The sequence below is a fragment of the Macadamia integrifolia genome, unplaced genomic scaffold (genome assembly GCF_013358625.1).
Source record: "Macadamia integrifolia cultivar HAES 741 unplaced genomic scaffold, SCU_Mint_v3 scaffold_100A, whole genome shotgun sequence".
Lineage (NCBI taxonomy): Eukaryota > Viridiplantae > Streptophyta > Magnoliopsida > Proteales > Proteaceae > Macadamia > Macadamia integrifolia.
The window spans coordinates 73819-93644 of record NW_024870615.1 but is presented as its reverse complement, the minus strand read 5'-3'; the positions used below and the strand labels follow the sequence as shown (position 1 = coordinate 93644).

Below are 19826 nucleotides of genomic sequence, written 5' to 3'. Positions count from 1 at the left end.
AGTATTAATGAGATCAGAGAGCCTTCTAAGGACCAAACCAGAAAAATATACTCCTTAGTCAGTTGGGATGTGGTACTCTGGGAATCTCTTTCTTAACATTTTTGCTAGTTCAATGATGTTGGTATTATGAGAAGAGCAAATGTATCTTCCCTTTGCTTCAGGGTGCTCAAGCAAGAAGATATGAGCATTGCAAAGGTCATCCAAGTGCACAAATTTAACTTGCTTCAGAATTGAGTAATGGGCTTCATTTCCTGCATTAGAAATTGATCAATGACATTTATAGAAGGAAAAGAAATGGTGTACACTGTGCACAAGGTTTTCGCCATTGTGGAATCGACAGAAAATCATAATGTACGCAGCCTTATCTCTACTCAGCAGAAAGACTGTTTTTCACCTCGAACCCATGACCATAAGATTGATCACTAACCGGTGATTAGTGCAAAAGCTGTTATCATGCTAGGCGGCATCCAAGGAGTTAAAAATTGCCCAACCACAAGGGTTGGTATAATGGTGATTAGGTCTAAGCTGTTCTCCTCTGCAAATTCCAATGCTATTTTCTCTGATAATGTCTTGGACATAAAGTACATCTGACCACAGGAAGATATGAGAATTAGCACTAAAACTTAGTTGATATGATTAATTTAGAGTTGAGAGATGGATTGCATATATACCCATCCGGTCATCTTCTTTTTCTTTATAAATTCTAAGTCACTCCATGAGCTCTCATCGTATACAGGGAGTTGCCTCTCTTGTCTGGCAACAGCACCAGCAGATGAAGTGAATACCACCCTCCGTATAGTCTTCGCCTTGAGACATGACCTCAAGACGTTCAATATCCCATTAACCGCTGGCTTTATCACCTCATTCTTATAGAAGAAAACCAACCCACAAACACAAGAAGGACAATCAGTGATCATTTTGTTTTGGATGAGTAAATACAGGGGAAAAGGGCAAGAGAACCCTCTGTCCACTTGCCAGAGCAGTGGCCAATGGGAGGCTGTGTGATGGAGGGGACACGCCTTTTGCCGTCTTTTCATGTCCCCCTATGTCTAGGTGCAAACATATATAAGAAAAAAGGACAACGATGTGATTTTGGATTAGGTGTACGTAGGAGAATATGTTGGGGATTCTTTACCATATTAAACATATGAATAACCCTATAGTGTTTAGAATACAAGAATCATCAATCAATCATAAAAGATTAATCATAGGTGTAGTCCTTAAACCAAGAACAATAAAGTATCCTATCTTAAAATACATAACCATATAGATTTACCATATCTATAATAATCAATGGGACAACCATGACATGAACCATAAATGGGAATAAAGAAGTACCTGTGTCCCATGAAACCTCTGTCCCATATGGTTAAACATTACTCCCATGAAGATGACAATAACGAATTACGCAAGTGAAGTCTTTCTACTGAGATCTTCTGCAGCCTCTTACTCTAGGGTTTCCTCTCTTTCTATGCATTTGCTCTTGTGAGAAAGTCGTGCTCCCAAAACCAATAAGACATTAAGTAAAGTAATGGCTGCAGAGACCGTCAGTATTCTATTTATAATAGAATCCCTAAAACCCTATTTCACTCTCACAATGGAACGAGCTAGAAGTTTCCTAATCAGAGTGGGTCTATAATTGCTTGGGCCCAATGGATCAATCGATTGATCAGTTAAGCCCACATAAAAATCCTAACAATCTCCCACTTGGGCTACACTGATACTGATGTCTTTTCATTGACTCCTGGCCAAATAATCCCAAGACTGAACACCACTCAAACAAACTTTGATCTAATCAATAATCTCTATTGTTGAACAATAGTAGAAAATACACCTCAATATACGGCATATAACTATCTAATGTTACAGACAATAGAAAATTATCAATCCAAATCGCCTGGAAACATTTATATAAGGAGTTGAAATCATACCTGTGATCACATGAAATATACATTTTCTTATAGGTCATTTTTTGATCTAAAGATCAACCTACCTTGAAAACCTCACAGGTAGAAAACTTTGATATTAATCAATACTTGGCAAACTGCCATTTTCTTGAATTAATATCTTACTTTGGCATACCGCCTATGGCTAACTGCCACTTCCATGGATTTAGGTTAAATACCACCATAAATCACAAACTTTGGCAAACCGCCTATGGTAAACCACCACTTCTTTGGACATAGGCTAAATACCATCATACATCACAAATTCTGACAAAATATCGTCAATTACCTTGGCTAAGCACTGCCAATAAATCTTAACAAGCACAACCTTTAAACTTTGGCTTTTACCACCATGATATCTTTGGTTAAATGAGATCATAAAACTCCCACTGACCAAGCATATCAAAAACCTCAATAACACCAATGTCAGAAAATATGGCTCTTGAGTACTTTGTCGATAAACTTTGATGACATCACCTTTGGACAAATGTCACATTTACCTTGGGAAACACACAATTGAACTGAATGTACCACTTTGGTGGGTTTCACTCATTCTTATCATGTTTTCCACATTAGATATGAATATATGTACAGAAGTGTATGCTTTAATGTGTTTCTTACACAATCAGAGACAACACAAACAAATGAAGCATAAATGTACATAAATAATTCAGAAAACAGAATTTAAGATAAAATCAATTCAAAATTACTCCAAAGTCATTATAAACTTAATAGGGCAATAAAATTGTTCATATTTCCCTTCAGTTGTGCTTTGTTCAGCAACAACACCTGTTTGGGTTCCCTGAGAGCTAAAACCAGATCAAGTAACCCTAAAAATCTCAGGTATGAATCATACACACCAAATAATCGGGCTAGAAAATTTAATATGTACACCTAGCAAATAAACTACACAATAAATATACATCTAGCAGATAAAACACACAAGAGTCACAACCGTAACTACATTCCTATCCTTTGGGCTAAGAATGTACTGGTCCTCTTGTAAATCCAAATTTACTGTGAAAATACAATTACTTTTATCACATGTGGGTTTAGAAACTCTAAGTTATAGTTCTTTCCATACATATATTTTTTTTAACTTGGGTGACATCACCTTTGGGCAAATGTCATCAACTTTGCTGCGCTTGGAAAAACTATGAAATAATAGGATGTGCCACTTTGGTGGATTCCATCAAATCCTTTCATACCTTCTTAAAAATATACTGTGCAGCATAAAATGTGCAGAAGCTCACACCTAGTTTAATTCTAATATATTTATCCATCATAGGGTGTTTCAAACAAAACATTCAAGTACAAAATGACATGAATATGAATTTACTATATATTTCAGCCATAAATAATTATTCAATATCATGATAATAATAAATCAATACAAAACTCCAAATAATTCTTTTGCATGAAAAAAAATATAGTACACTGAATTTATTCTTCCACTAGCAACTTAGTATACTTATCTTCTACTAGTAACATCCTCCCACTAGCAACCTAGTATACCGAATTTATTCTCCCACTGGTTGAGCCATATAAAATAGCTTAAGATCCATACTTTTATTCTCCGACTTGGTTCGACTAGTCATAAATTAATCCATTTATTGGAGAACACAATTCGTTAAATGTGACATACATATAAACTTGTTCACATATGCCAAAAAACAAAAGAAACCAAACATTTATCAATTAATGTTCATAAATATGTTTTCAGAGAACAATGACAGTATTTAAGAACTTGGTATTGGATTGATCAAAATCGACACTAATCCAACCCAACCAATCCGAATTGATCAAATCGGAATATAAAAAATAACACATTAAATAAACCTATAACCTATGGTCATAGTGATGAAACCCTCATCCACCCTATTGTCATTGATCAACTGTCCAATACCTTTTAGGGCAAAAAAACTTTGCTTTAAAAGCATAATACCAAACTATTGATTTGGTTCTCCTAGTATAGAAAACTATGTCTTTGAGAGATATGTAGACCTCTATATTCTCAAACCACTTTTAAAGACATTAGCTTAATGGTTCAACTCAAGGAAGAATAATCCATTCGATATTTAATTAATGCATGTAACATCAATAAAAACCAACATTACATCACTAACCATTAAACATAATCAAAGTGTCAACTGAACTATAATCTCAACCTTTAGGTCTGGAATGCACTAGTCCACTCAAAAACTACAATGACCGTGGGAGCTCTTCAACTTCGAAAATTACTATCACTTTTTGATGCATAACAACTTCTAGGTTAAGGTCTGCCTAGAGTACACTTGCATTTATGCTTGTCTTTGATAATGTCGCCTTTGGACAAACATTACCTAATTCCTGCTAACAATTTTCTATGTCTTTGAATATAAGACAAAATCTTTGAGTTGTAAACCTATTAAAGTAATCTTAGATTTTACCATTTTGGTGGGTTCTATCAATTCCACTGCAATAGCTTACAACTACACCTGACAGCTTAAATTTATGGGTTATTTAAACATGAACTAAATATCAATTTACATGTAAAAGAACAAGCATGTAACTGTTAACAAAATAAACATTACAATGCTCAATTATCAATTACTTCAAGAATGTCAACCGGAACTACATACTGATCCACTCAAGTTTCTGCAATTACTGCGAAACTTCTTCTAACTTTCGAAAAGTACCGCCATCTTTGGATGGATAGCATATTCTAGGTTGAGAAATCCCTATTTTGTTTTTCACTTGCTTTAACTTTAACCTTTCTTTGATAATGTCACCTTTGGGTGAACATTAGCAACTTTGCTACCAATCATTATTCTCTGTCTTTTCAAACAAAGAAGACTTTGATTTGTAATCTATTACAATAAGGTTGAACTTTACCACTTTGGTGGATTCCACCCAATCTTATTGTAATAGTCTACAAATTCATTCCGATAGCTAAAAGTGGGATTGTTTAAACATGAATAAAAATATTCATAAACAAAAGCATGAACTACATTACCAAGAATAAACAAGTTCATATTCTGATATGCAAGTAATGTATGAGTTGATTTTCTTTTATTTCTTTCAATTAATAGGAAAATCATAAAGAATCATTAACCACCCATACTTGTAACTTATACAAAACAAATCATAAAAGTTGATCAAAATTAGGCTCATAATATATCAAAACGAAGAGCACGAAAAACTGGACTCAACGTAAAAAACCAGGGTAAAAAATTCTTCACCGTTTGCCCGTTTGAGCCATTTGAAGTTGCAGAACTAAAAATAGATCAAAATCAATCTAGTTTCCCAAACCAACCGGTTCGGCCAACCGGTCTAATCCTGTTCGGGCATATTGATTCCGGGTCAAAATCCGGGTCAATTGGTCAATGATCCGGTCAACTTTTGACTGAGTCAAACAGAGTTGATCATGAGTTGACCCACTGCACCCCGGGTTAACTCGGTAGGGTTTCCGAGGTGACCCGGCGATGACTCGCCGCCCTTTTTTTTATTTAAAATTTTTCTCTCTCCTCCGGTAGCCGATTTCCGGTGGTGTGTGCCGGTGCATCCGGAGGTTTTCGGTGACTTGCGGTATACTGTCGCGATCGTCTTTTCGTGCTCTACAACTTTTGTGAAGAAAGTTTTCCCATATGGGATCTTTAAGTAATGGTAAAATTATGATTTTCATGATTTGGGACACAAACCCTATACAAAATCAATTTTCCTTGATTCTAACACTGTAAAGGTTGGCTCTGATACCAATTGTTGGGGATTTTTTTACTATATTAAACATATGAATAACCCTATAGTGTTTAGAATACAAGAATCATCAACCAATCATAAAAGATTAATCATAGGTATAGTCCCTAAATCAAGAACAATAAAATATCCTATCTTAAAATACATAACCATATAGATTTACCATATCTATAATAATCAATGGGACAACCATGACATGAACCATAAATGGGAATAAAGAAGTACCTGTGTAATACCTTACTTCTTAAACCCGGTCTGATTGCGCGGTTGACTGGATTTAACCATGCAGGAACCGAACCAGAGGGAGTTAGAGCGGGTTCCTTATGGGCTATGCTGGGAAGGGTGACCTTAAACACCGGCTGGCCCGACAAGTCCGAGCCAGTGTCAGAGGAGACGGGAGTGCCCAAGCTGTGTACATGCACCTACCATAAGGCCATGTACGGATAAAGCAGGTATTATAGCCGTATTTTAAGGTATATACATATACTACATCGTACGCTAGGGTGGGGTTCGCGCCAAGCCCAAACCCTGTCAAAATCCCAAGTTTTGGCCCTCAGGTGGGTGGATAGGTGGGTGCACCCACCCACCTGAGTGACCCATCCATGTGCACTATTCACTTATTTAGGAATTATATATATAGCATTTATGACTTTATTTTCTTTTCATTTATGACACCCGTACATTGGTGAGAAGAGTAAAGAGGAGAGAGAAAAGAAAGGGAAGAAGAAGAAGGGAAGAGAAGGAAGAGGAGAAGAGAAGGATTTCAGCGGCGCCGAAGCTTGATCTTCCCATTCCGGCGCCGGGAGAGTGATATTCAACTCTAGATCTACATTTAGAGGTAAACAAAGTTGGGTTCTTTGAACATTCACCATACCCAAGTTTAAACCCTTGATTCGAGTAGGGTTTCTTGAGATCTTGTAAATCCCTTTTGAAATGATGAATCTAAGGTTTAATAGATGATTTATGTGTTGATCTTGAAGGATTTGAAGATGTATTGACAAGATGGAAGAAGCATTGTGGGTTTGAAGTGATTTGGAGGGTTTGAAGTTGTTCTTGAGCAAAGAAGGTAAGATGGTTTCCCATCACTTGAATCTAACCTAGATCTAGGTTAGAGCCATCCTATAAGACTTGAAAGTGTGAAGAATGGGTTGGGAAAAGCCCCCATTGGAATCCCCAAAGAATGGAGGAAGTTGGGAAGAAACAGCAGTTTTTCCGCCAAGACCGGTGGGTAGGACCGGTGGGCCATCCAGCCCGCCTGTGAGAACCCACCTGAGAGGGCAGGGGCCTTCGGGCACAACCGGTGGGCCAGACCGGCGGGCCCTACCGGTGGGCCCCTACTCTTCGGTCCAAACCGGTGGGCCAGACAGCCCACCTGTCTGACCCACCTGTGTGGCCCCGAAGGTGATTCTTACGTCCGATTGGACCCAAATCGGATGTGTGACCTTCTTTTAACGTTCTAAACATGATTTTGTCATCGAATTTTGTTAATTTTGATTCCAAATGGTGAAGTACTAACCCCGCTCAATTATGTTAGGTTCACCAAATCCTACCCGATTCGCACCGGATCTCACCCGTACCGAACGAAAATCCTTGTACGCTACAGGTAAGTGGGGAGAGGACGTTTGGACTTGTTTCAAGGTATTATTTGGCATTCATTTAATTATATCTAGTCTAGTCATGCCATCATGAATATGCTATGTAGATTAGTCATTCCTCACATTGTTATGCATGTGTGTTATGTTTACTTTCTAAATGCCAATCGAATGAGATGTTTATATGTTGAATGTGGATATCATTGTGCATGATGCATTGATAGACTAGATGCCATAGTCGGCTTGAAAATGAGTGCATTGGTGGCCCGTGGAATGGGACGCGGTGGTACTATGCAATCGTACTATTGTCATATAGGAGCATGCAGTATTAGGATTTTCACTGTCCCGTGCTACGACCCTTCCCAATAGGGGTTGAGGTATTGGGTTATCATTTGGGGGGAAGCAGTGGTTGCGATCGTCGGGTCACTATGGCGGTTAGACATAACGCCCGGTGGGTCATTTAGGACAGTCGGCAACCCCGATGGTACATTCAAGAGGGCCAATCGTACTGCTTTTAAATTACTGGAGTCAGCACCTTTAATTTCAGTAATTTACATTTCTGTTGAGAGCCGGTGGACGGCATTATCTTTACTTTTTCGAGTACTCACGGTGGGCCTTCTCCGACAGCCCTATGGGCGTATCGCGGGATGGAGTTCGCGGCTGGTACCCGGGGTATACGCGCACTGTGGCTGTAGTAGCAATAAAATCGAAGACTTAGTAATGTTGCTTAGGTGGATGTGATTTAAAATGTATAGCATGACATGTAGTGCATATGATTGTGTTTTGATGTGTGGACTGCTATGTGGTCCATCTTACCACTTACTGAGCTAGTGAACTCATCCCACGTGTACACCCTCTTTTTAGATGATTTTGCAGGTCATACATCTGAGGAGCATAGGGTGGGTCCCACAGTCGAGTTTCCTGAAGAGGACTGGTGGACCCCTGAGGAGTTAGAGCACGGCATTGATTGCTTGTGCGAGAGTTGTGCTGCGGGACCGTAGTTCTGATGCCGAGCTGAGTTCCACTTCGGAGGTCGAGCTGAGATCTACCATGTGATGCCGAGCTGGGCTCAACCCTTGATGCCGTGCTAAGCTCCAGCCTTTGATACCGAGCCGAGCTGTGTACTCTGATTATTTTGATGGATTCCTCTATATACTTGATATGTGAATTGTATTTTTTATTGTGTAAATATCATGCCTTCGGGTCCACATGTATATAACTATTGTATCACAATTCGGGTATCAAGTATTATAGGAATATTCACAGGTAAACCAAGTCTTCCGCTGATCTGATAACCTTTTATTAGTTGTGTGTATGCTGTGGTGGAATACAGTATCTGATGATCCTGGTAGGTTTGGGTTAACCGGTGTTGACCCGGTCACTGGCCCGGTTCTGTGAGAACGGGGCATGACAACCTGTGTCCCATGTGGTTAAACATTATTCCCATGAAGATGACAATAACGAGCTACGTAAGTGGAATCCTTCTATTGAGATCTTCTGCAGCTTCTTACTCTAGGGTTTCCTCTCTTTCTGTGCATTTGCTCTTGTGAGAAAGCCGTGCTCCCAAAACCAATAAGGCATTAAGTAAAGTAATGGCTGCAGTGACCGTCAGTATTCTATTTATAATAGAATCCCTAAAACCATATTCCACTCTCACAATGGAAAGAGCTAGGAGTTTCCTAATCAGAGTGGGTCTATAATTGCTTGGGCCCAATAGATCAATCAGCATCAGTTAAGCCCACATAAAAATCCTAACAGAATAATCTTGTACATCCTTACTCCGTAAATCTGGGTTATGTCCTCGACAGCCACAACCAACCTAGCTCGCTTTTTAAAAATGATGGTTATTATTAGTTGTAATATTGTGGCTTTGGCTCACCTCAGGATCTTTGGATTCGAAATCCGTGGGAGTGGCAACATGAAAGATTCCAGTGCAACCTTGGATGGCTCCATCGAAGCTCCCTTCAGCAACAAGGTCTGCCTTCCATAACTTCAAGCGTGTGTCAGCGTGGGGCAAGTCCAACAAATGCTTCACCTTCTTTACATTTCCTGCAGTTATTGTTCTTTCACATTTAACACAACAAAATATCAAAAATCACATATTTAACCATGGGGTTTTTATATCCACACTCCTCAGTGTTATAAAAAGTAATCATAAAGGAAAGTGATTCATTTTTTGGTAGAGAGAGAGGGAGAGATTGCCCTGTCTAGTAATCGGCAGAAAACACCAAACCATTATCCCTAAAGGAATCATTCCTAGAGGGTAGAGAGGTCGTTTCAAGAGAAGGAAGGGACTGAGAGAATAGACACAAGGCTTCAAGAGAGTAACCTACGCTCTTGGATAGAGAACATTTAGGCTGCGTTTGATAGTCATTTAGTATCAAAAACGATGTTTCTTACATATCAAAAACAGAATTTGCAGTTTGTGTCAAAACGTTATTTTAAACAAAAAATGAACATGTTTTAAGAACAATTACCCTAATTGTTCACTCTTTTTGTATTTGAAACGAAATCGAAATGACGGAACAAGGTTTTATCGCTCCATCATTTTGTGTTTCTATCGTTTTTTTATTTTTTTCCCTTTTCATTTCAAAAAAACCAAAAAATATTGACATCAAATACTTAATTCCGTTTTTTAATTCTCATAGAATGGAAAAACGTCAGAGACTTTTTCTAAATAACTATTAAATACAGTCTTACTACATGTAAGGGAAATGTTTTCTATCCAAGGAGTACTTGACAATTTGCCCCATCTAGGTAAACTATGTACAAACGGATGACACGGGAGGTGAGGAATAACCAATGGATAAGTCTTTCTACTAAGATCAGGAAAGGGAGACACATGATTGGCGGTCCAACGAAGTACCGAGCCTTTTCCCAAAATGAAATCACAGAAATTTCTTTACCACCAAAAAGGAAAAAACAAAACCAACCCAGCAATTTAGACCACACATTCAGGAACTTATTTCACTTTGGGTTATGAATATATGTCGCTCAGTATAGTTTCTTCAGGAGAATCAGTACTCGATCTATGCCCAATTAAGGGGTCATTCAGGTTCTGCAATCTGTGAACCCTGGCCCAACCCAAAAGAGGAGAAGAAGCTCCAGTTGGGTCAAACCCAATTGAAAAAAAATAAAAAAAACCCCAAAATCGTCTTCTTTATAATAATAATCAGTTCCTCATCAGATCAGAACAAGAGGAATAAGAGAATAAACAAAATGCAGTTGATGAAGAGAAGCCAAGATAAGGGAGAAAACCAGGATCTCGCACTGTAGCGTTGACGACGTAGCCCCGGTGGAGGAGGTTCTTGACGAGCCAAGACCCAACGAAGCCAGCTGCCCCGGTGACACACAGTGCCACGCTCAAGATCATCAGACGCCATACTTGATCCCTACAATGAAATCCTTGTAACGCTATCTCTTTGTGGTTATTATGTCAAATATAAAGGGTTAGGGTTACTTTTCATTAGAGGACAAGAAATTGGAACCAGCAGTGCTCATTCAGCTCCTCTTGAATTCTAAATTATTCAATTCAATTCTCTTTGTGCACAGAGCATTTTCAAAATTTTATAATCGTTGGATTTAAAAAAATATACAGATGTCATACGCACAAGGAGAATTCAGAGATTAAAAATTGAAGAAAAAAAATTTGTACAAACCAATTGGTTGTGGTCCAACACTCCAACCTCAATCTATAGGACTATGGTGAGGTTCACTACCCTTTTTTTTTTTTTTTTCCATAATGTGGTGCGTTCTATCACAATCTCAACACGTGGTGGTTGGGATTCAGCTACAACCTGGTACCAAGATTTAAAATTTTTTCATTAATAGAAAGCGATCCTTTTTCATTCATACATATTAATTTGCACACTCTAAATCTCAAGCGGAGATAATATACAGTCATAATGCCAGGGTTCGGATCAGCTGCAGGTATGGCATGTGTCAAACTTAAGTTGGAAAGAGAGTGAGGCAATAGTGTGTTTTAAAAATGCACATAGAAGCATCAACAAGGAATGATTTTCTTTTGTCGGCCAGACTATCTTATAAGCTTCTTCTTTTCCTTTAAAAAAACATCTAATTCTCTTGGACTTCTTTCTCTTATTTTTGTAGGTAGAAATAATATGTCTCCCTCTCTCTCCTTCTAAAACAAGGATTGGATTGGATTGGATTGATCAATATCAGATGAATCGAAATAATATTGATCTTGATCGATCTACAATCATGACTAAATAATAATATATCTATCTGATATGATCTGATCCAGGTCAAATAGTATTGAACTTGATCGTTCCCATGATCGTTCTAGAGTTGTATATATATATTTTATAAATAAGGAGAGAAATAGGTAACAGCTAAGAGACTCGAACTCGAGATCTCCTAGTGAGTATGAATGTTTTACACACCACAGTTCTGTTGTTATCGTTCCTCTCTAGAACAACCTCAACCTTTGCCATTATCCCTTTACTTTTTCCCATAACCCCTGGAGCCTCCACCTCCCAGTCTCCACCACCACCAGGTCATAACCTGTGTTGTTCCCTTCCTCCAGCCATTCCCCTAGAAATTCTCCAAGACCTCACCTTGAGAACGGTCCTTTCGTATAGCAAGACTATAGCCCTCCAACTCCTCGAAGCTTCTCTTTGAAGACATGGACTTCCTATCTCAGGACTTTGTTTTCATCTTGACTACCCTTTCCTAACAATGTTTACCTTTACTTCTCCTGTTGAAATCTTAGAATTTCCTCTCATCTACAAGTGCATATTCTGGCACCTCTGTTCCACTCACACCATTGCCCTTAATTTTTCCCTTTTTACCCTTCATTGGTTTTTAGGTCGATGGACAGATCCTCTTCACCACCATCATCCTCTTTACAACCACCACCAACCAGTTAATCCTATCCTACAGTTTCTCCAGTTGTTCGCCCCACCAGAACATTGGCTTAATCTCTTGACTGGTTATCTCCCCTCCTCTAATGACCCATACTCGGATATTCCCCATATCATAATCCTCTTTCACCGACCACCTCTCATCCATCAAACCTTAGATCAAAATCAATAACCCTGCAATCACATTCAATATGTGTCTAATTTTCATATTTATGGCATCAAACCATATGATCTTTACCACACTTGTTTCGGCCATCGAGATGAATGGAGAAGATTTCTTTCCACCATGTGTTGAATCAATGACACTCCACCACAACAAGTTTCAGCTTCACTTCTTATTCGTTTAGATAAGGCTTGGGATCTTCACCAATTCGGACAACTCACTTATCCTTGAATTGGGCGTCTCCTTGATGCACACAATGACTGGTTCATTAATCATGTTACTTTTTATCCCACCAACAGTACTGACAGTTCTGATAGCGACTAAGGTTATCTTCTCGTATGTCGTGTGTATGTGCTTTATTAAAAGTGTGTTGTAGTGTGTTGTGTACTGTTTGCTTTATTATGTGTTTGCTTTATTAAAGGCGTGTCGGTAGTGGGAACAGTCGGTAGTGATTCAATGTATCCAACGTATTCTTATGTACTCTTTTCCTTATAAAAGGGTTCTATGCTTAATGAAGATGGATCATCGGTTCCTGGGAGGAAGAAGAGAATGGTAGATGGCCACAATGCGCAAATGTCACGCAATTATTGGCTTTCTACGGAGAATGGTTGATGGCCATAAATTGTCACATCGCATGGGTATAAACCTTACTGATTTATTGAGGATCTAAGAGGCCAGATCACTTGCATGTACGTGCGTCAGATGACACCTGTCAGCTTCATGCATCAAAGTGACGCGATCCGGGGTCCCACCACCATAAAAATTTTCAACAGGGTTGGGTGGGGGCCATGTTGGATCCCTACGTGTTTATGTATTTATGCATGACATAAATGGCTGCGTTTTCTTTTGAACATCATGAGATTGGATATTTTGATTGACTGTTAACAATCAGATTGGAATCTATTTTTTGTCAAATGTGATCAATAACCATCATGCGATTTCGAATATCCAACTATAGGGTTGGAGGGAAATCCTACAGAGCTAGGGGTGTCAAAAACAAAACTAAACCGGTCAAATCGATAGCAATAAAGCTGAACTGATTCACTATCGGGCCAACTTTGGCTTGAGTATTGAGAAACCGATTGAAAACCAGATCAATTGAAAACTGTGCCTAAAATGATTTAGAAAAAAATAAAATTCACAAACCTCAAATTAAACCAAAGAAAAAAAACCATGTTTGATCACTCAACCCTTGCACCCAAACATAAAAGGTGGTGAATTGAAGCCCCCACCATGTAAAACCCGCAAAATCCACTCTCTATATATGTCATCATGTGCATCCCCCATTGACCTTCACCCTTTGTATTTGAGCACAATGACAACTTGACCATGAAACATTCTTTCTCCAATTATATATATATATATATATATATTAGTAAAAATACACGTGCAAATACATATGAGGGTAGTTTTCTACTTGAGATAATTTTTTTTTTACTGAGATATAGATAATATTGGATACAACTTTGGATTTCATATGAGTAAGGTAGGTTATAGTAACACATTTACCATTTCTCAACCGATCCCTGAACATCGACCCCTGCTATGTTCACCATCAAAGACATTGTTCCTTATTGTTGCTATAGTAATATGCCAATTCATATTTTAGCGATATTCTCAAACGTATCTTGAATGTGGAGAGCATTATAAAAACTATTGTCATTTGCCCAGTATTGTGCTAAATAATAAGCATAGGTCTATGAAATAATGAGACAAATTATTAGATAATAAAGGTTGATTACCCATTTAAGGAATTCCATATAACTTCATATTTTTTGTACTTTATTGTATTTAGCATCATCTAACCCTCCATTTGCATATTTTGTTTCTTTTTATCTTACTATGTCTTTTATTTATTTTAATGAACATACTACCAAGATTTTTCCAAATTTTGGTGTTTAATGATCAGTTATATTCTTTTTGCTCGTTATATTTAGTTTTGTAATAGATTATAGAAATCATGTTTATTATCTCAGTCCTCACCCCTTCCTTGCTTATCATCTCTCCCCACTCCTTTCCTTCAAACCCCACCCTCTCCCTGCCGTCAGGCCCCCTTTCTGCGCCTCACTATCCCTCTCTGTTTACACTCCCTCTCCAACGACATTACTCCATACTCTTAGTCCGAGATCTCGTATTTCTGCATCATGGGCATTTCCTGAGAAAGCAAATTTCATATCAACACATAATAATTTTCCATTTAAAATCAAAATAGGGCCCAACCAACCAGATGCCTAAAGTTGTCAAAGCTTCCATCATACCAAGGAATGTTCTATAGCAACTCTTGGATCAAAAGGTCAATGGCTCAAGATCATGGCGAACCTGAGATTCTATAAATCATAATGTAGACTTAAGAAGATTTAACTCGTGCACCCATCGAGCAATGTAGTTATTCATGATCATCAAAGGGTCGGAGCGTGAGAAGAATTGCAAATCACAATAAGGCATTGCAAAGCAAAAATTGAATTGAAAAAAAAAAATACAAAAAAGATTCTAGAAAAAATAAATAGGTAAAGAGTAAAATATGACTTTGCATGGAGATTCTCTCTGATGTGAAGTATTTGAAATTGAGAAGCGTTGTGTTAGTGAATCTGTAGTTGCTCTTTTGTCTTCTTTTTAGTATATATAGTCAATGGCTGCAAGTAAGCGAGAGAGCTGGTACTTGCAAAACTTTTTTTTTTTTTTTCTGTTTAAGATTCCTTCTTCTGCATTTAATATTTGAAAATTTTCGACAATTACAATTAAGGAAAGCAAAAATAAATAGAAATAGATGAGATTGGTTTATGGTTATAATAATAACAAATCAAGGGACAAATTAAAATCAAATATTTGCACTTTTTCTACTAACATTAAGATGGAAATTAAATATTTAGTTTCCGTATAAAAAAGTAATAATAAAATATTTTCGAAAATAAAACATACAACGGAACGCCATTGATATGAGGGGTAACTACGAGATGACATGGCAAGAGGGATTAAGGTTGTCATTACCGTCAAAAATGGCAAATGGAATAAAATACAAGTCACATGGACATGGGCATGGTGGTGGGACCCATTACTCTCCTTAATTTAAAATGGTAATCTTCACTAAAAAAAAAGGCACTAAGAGATTTAACTTTCAAAACCATCGAAAAAATGGTTAATGGAATAAGATACAAGTCACTTAGACATGGGCATGGTGGTGGGACCCATTACTCTCATTAATTTAAGATTGTAATCTTCACTAAAAGAAATGCATTAAGAGATTTATTTATTTCCTTATAACCCTCCCTATTATTTTTCCATCTCCAAATAATACTCTCACGATCTGATTCCTAATTATTAGGGATTTTTTTTAACCTCCACCTTTTGTGTGTTATTATGTGCCCAAGATTTAATTCATAATTATTAGGGATTTATTTAAAATAAAATCCCCAATTACCTCCACCTTCCTCTTTTTGTGCCCATGATTCCTTATTATTAAGAATTTTTTTCTCCTCTTTTAATACTTAATTATTAGTTCCCCTTTTCTGTTCGACGTTTTATTATTATTCTCTTCCATTTCTACTGTTCTTTTGTGTGTTATTATGTGCCCAAGATTTAATTCATCCTCTTTTTGTGGTCACGATTCCCAATTATTAAGAATTTTTTCTTCTCTTTTAATACTTAATAATTAATTCCGCCTTTCTGCTCCACTTTTTTTTTTTATTATTTTTTGTCTCCTCCATTTCGGGGGGTTTTTTGTCCCCTCCATTTCGGGGGGTTTTTTTGTCCATTGGAAAGTTTTTTTATGTAGAGGTTGATGGCTCTTTTTGTCTTTTTGAAAAAGTATATCAAAGTCAGGAGTACGTACTTTTTAATAGTAATATGATATGATATATACCTAATAAATTGTAATTAAATCAAATCAACTCGATATTAAACAAATAAAAGCAAGATATGAGAAAATTGAAATCAATCGGATCGAAACCAATCTTCCCTTATCAGATTGGCTTCAGCTGACCCAATCCATTGAAGACTGGTTCAATCTGACTGAAATTGGTTCGGACTAAATATTTCACCTTTTTTTCTTTTTCTTTTTCTGCAACGAACTAACCATTTCACACATCTAAATAGAACACAACTTGGAGGTCATGGAATTGGCTCTTCTGCTTCACCTAGAGGGGCCAAGTTAACTATGATATATCTTTCTTGCAGGAGAGGAAAAAAAAAAAAAAAAAAGAAAGAGCATGTACAATATGAAAGAGCATTCATTTGGAAACATAACAAAAAAAATAAATTTAATTCTCTAATCATATTAAACTTATGATTGAGCCTCATATACGTATAGAGTTTTAAAAAATTCTACCGCATAGAAAGGGAGGAATTTTTATCTTGAGCATAAGCACAATGTCTCCTACGAAACTTATTAACTCTTCCATTACCAAGTAAGGCCAAAATGCAAAAATCTCATTGGCAACCATTGCACAAACACATTGATATGATCTCCTTAATATACTTACTCCATGAATCAGAAACCCTAATTTATTAAGTCTAATAGATATGGAAAGAAGAGAGATAGACTACCCATCCAGTCATCTTCACATTAGCGTGTAAGGATAGAAATTTCACTCCTCGTATGAGAAGCTGATTCGTACTCATGATATGCATGGTCCCCCTTCTCTTTTTTTTTTTTTGGCAGAAATGCATGGTCACTCTTCATTGAAAAGAAAAGGATCCATTACCAAGTAAGGCCAAAATGCAAAAATCTCATTGGCAACCATTGCACAAACACATTGATATGATCTCCTTAATATACTTACTCCATGAATCAGAAACCCTAATTTATTAAGTCTAACAGATATGGAAAGAAGAGAGATAGATTACCCATCCAGTCATCTTCACATTAGCGTGTAAGGATAGAAATTTCACTCCTCGTATGAGAAGCTGATTCGTACTCATGATATGCATGGTCCCCCTTCTCTTTTTTTTTTTTGGCAGAAATGCATGGTCACTCTTCATTGAAAAGAAAAGGAAGACCCTTTTTTTTTTTTTTGTAAAGAAGAAGATGAGTTAATATACCAATATTACATGCACTTGGCCATAATAGCCATTAGGGAACAAAACAAGAAAACAAGCCCCCCAAGCCAAATCACTTACATGAACATTCATAACTATCATAAAATACATCAGAAAATTGAAGAGATTTTTTGACATGAGATGATCTCCCTAATTCCCAATCTGAGCGCCCCCTCCTTTTAATTCCTCTTTGATGCCATTAGTGTTTTTTACAGTTTCCTCAGATTTCGATTTAGCTTTGCAGCTCTTGCCATTGAGTTGGGTTGGAATAGAAAGGGGAAGTAATCCCTTCTCCTTAGCAGATTCAATGGCTCCCACGTACATGTCTTCTAAGTTGTACTTGAATTCAAATCCAAGCTCTGTAAGCTTTTTAGACGAAAAAGCAACCACTGCCAAGCTTTCTCCTTCGAATTTGAACCTGCATGATAAGCACCACCACTAGTAATCAGAGAACCTTCTTCTAAGAATCAGACCAGAAAATATTTTAAGACTATTTGGTAGTCATTCTAAAAAATATTTCTAACATTTTTTTGTTTTACGGGAACAAGCAAATGGAATGTAAACGTTTAGTGTCCATGATTTGTTTTTCCGTTTTTTAAACGTTAGCGTAGGAAACAAAAACATAAAAAAAAAAAAAAAAAAAAAAAAAAAAAAAAAAAAAAAAAAAAAAAAAGAAGGTTTTTGACACGAAACTTTGTTTCTGGAACATAATGACTACCACACGCAACCTAAGTACCACTTGGGTCTGGAGCTTACTCAGTTGGGACATTGTATTCTGGAAATTTCTCTCTCAACATTTTGGCGAGACTAATGATGGTAGCATTATGAGAGGAGCAAATGTATCTTCCCTTAGCTTCAAGGTTCTCAAACAAGAAGATATGAGCATTGCAAAGATCATCCAAATGCACAAATTGGATTTGCTTTAGAATTGAGTAATGAACTTCATTTCCTGCAAATAAAAAAATTTGTTCATGACAATACTATAATAGTAGGGAAGATAGGTAATTAACAAAGATGATGAGTATTGAGTATAACCACACCAGTGATTGGTGCAAGTGCTGTGATCAAGCTAGGAGGCATCGAAGGCATGATAAATGGCCCAACCACAAGAGTTGGTATAATGGTGATCAAGTCCATGTTGTTCTTCTCTGCAAATTCCCATGCTGCTTTTTCTGACAATGTCTTTGAGACAAAGTACATCTGACAACATAAATGATTAGAATTAGTTCATACCCCCACAGACGGTGAGATCTCATGCGAAAAGGTTATCATAGACTTACATACGTACCCATCCGGTCATCTTCTTTGCCCTTACAAATTCCAAGTCACTCCATGAGTTCTCATCATATTTGGGCATCTGCCGTTCTTGTACATTAACAGTACCAGCAGATGAAGTGAATACAACCCTTCGAACAGTCTTTGCCTTGAGACATGACCTCATGATGTTCAGCATCCCATCCACTGCCGGCTTTATCACCTCATTCTTCAAAAAAATAAAAAAATCCAAGGTATTAATTTATCATACCAACTTGTTATGTATGGATGGTGAGATTCTATTGAAATAGAACCTTGGCTCGAGAGCTAATCAGGTTTTCATACGAGAATCATTCTTGTATAAGGGCTAATCCATAGACACAGAATTCATCCAAGGAAAAATCTGTAGTGGATTATTTCTGTGTGTATAAGACTGTATGAGAATGGTTCTCGTATAAGAACCTGATCCACACTCTCTTGGCTCACCTCGGGGTCTTTGGATTCGAAATCCATGGGAGTGGCAACATGGAAGACTCCGGTGCAACCTTGGATGGGTCCATCGAAGCTCCCCTCATCGACAAGGTCTGCTTTCCATAACTTCAAGCGTGTCTCAGCGTGGGGCAGATCTAGCAAATGCTTCACCTTCTTCAAATTGTCTGCAATTGTTGTTCATTCACATTTTAACACAGCAGCAAAACAAAGATAAGGGGAGCTTTTCTCTAAAAGCATACAAGATATAATCCTAAAGAGATGTAAGAGAATTCAACAAATCAGTTCAACTCAGAAACAACCTACAATGGGGTCAGAGAAAAAAGAACCATCCTGATGCAACAAATCAATATTTTGTGCTCCACTCTCATTAATGGCAGGGTTTTGTCTCGATAAAACTTACCTACTACCAACCCTTCTGTGAGACTGCCTTAATGAGCCATGCATGTATCCAATAGGAAATGATCGCCTTTACCTTTGTGCATTTGCATAGGACGGTGACGACTTATTGTCAACCCTTAGTGATTAACCCTTTATTTTTAATAAATGGGTATGAGAATGCTACCCTCTTCGTGCAGGTACATACCCCAACAAACAAGCAGATGGAAGGATGTATGGGAGCATCTTCAACACTTTTTGTATATAGGCGTAGACTCATGCAAGCATGTAGCGTTCTTTCTTCGTTGATAAATATATATATTTCTGGATTCTTTTTTTTTTTTTTTTTTTT

At 37.4% G+C, this 19826-nt stretch overlaps 2 protein-coding genes across 4 annotated transcripts in view; both read right to left on the bottom strand.

Annotated features, from left to right (window-relative positions):
- Positions 1-8: 8 nt before the first annotated feature.
- Positions 9-10808, bottom strand: LOC122070775 (dihydroflavonol 4-reductase-like). Of its 2 annotated transcripts, none has more exons than XM_042634971.1 (5): positions 10532-10808; positions 9153-9322; positions 672-866; positions 428-587; positions 9-251 (listed from the first exon to the last, which is right to left on the bottom strand). In XM_042634971.1, exons 1-5 carry the CDS (start codon positions 10644-10646, stop codon positions 55-57), a joined length of 837 nt encoding a protein of 278 aa, XP_042490905.1. In that variant the 5' UTR covers positions 10647-10808; the 3' UTR covers positions 9-54. The 2 variants fall into 2 exon arrangements, with proteins under 2 accessions (XP_042490905.1, XP_042490906.1); XM_042634972.1 differs by having other exon boundaries at positions 10545-10808.
- Positions 10809-17295: 6487 nt separating this feature from the next.
- The window catches only part of LOC122070773 (dihydroflavonol 4-reductase-like), a 3780-nt gene continuing 1249 nt past the window's right edge, over positions 17296-19826 (bottom strand). For both annotated transcript variants that reach the window (XM_042634969.1, XM_042634970.1), the window contains exons 2-6: positions 19094-19263; positions 18642-18836; positions 18394-18553; positions 18110-18302; positions 17296-17771 (exon numbers count right to left, since the gene is read on the bottom strand). In XM_042634969.1, the coding sequence (XP_042490903.1) occupies positions 17504-17771; positions 18110-18302; positions 18394-18553; positions 18642-18836; positions 19094-19263 (986 nt within the window). In that variant the 3' untranslated portion in view covers positions 17296-17503. The remainder of the gene's footprint in view (positions 17772-18109; positions 18303-18393; positions 18554-18641; positions 18837-19093; positions 19264-19826) is intronic.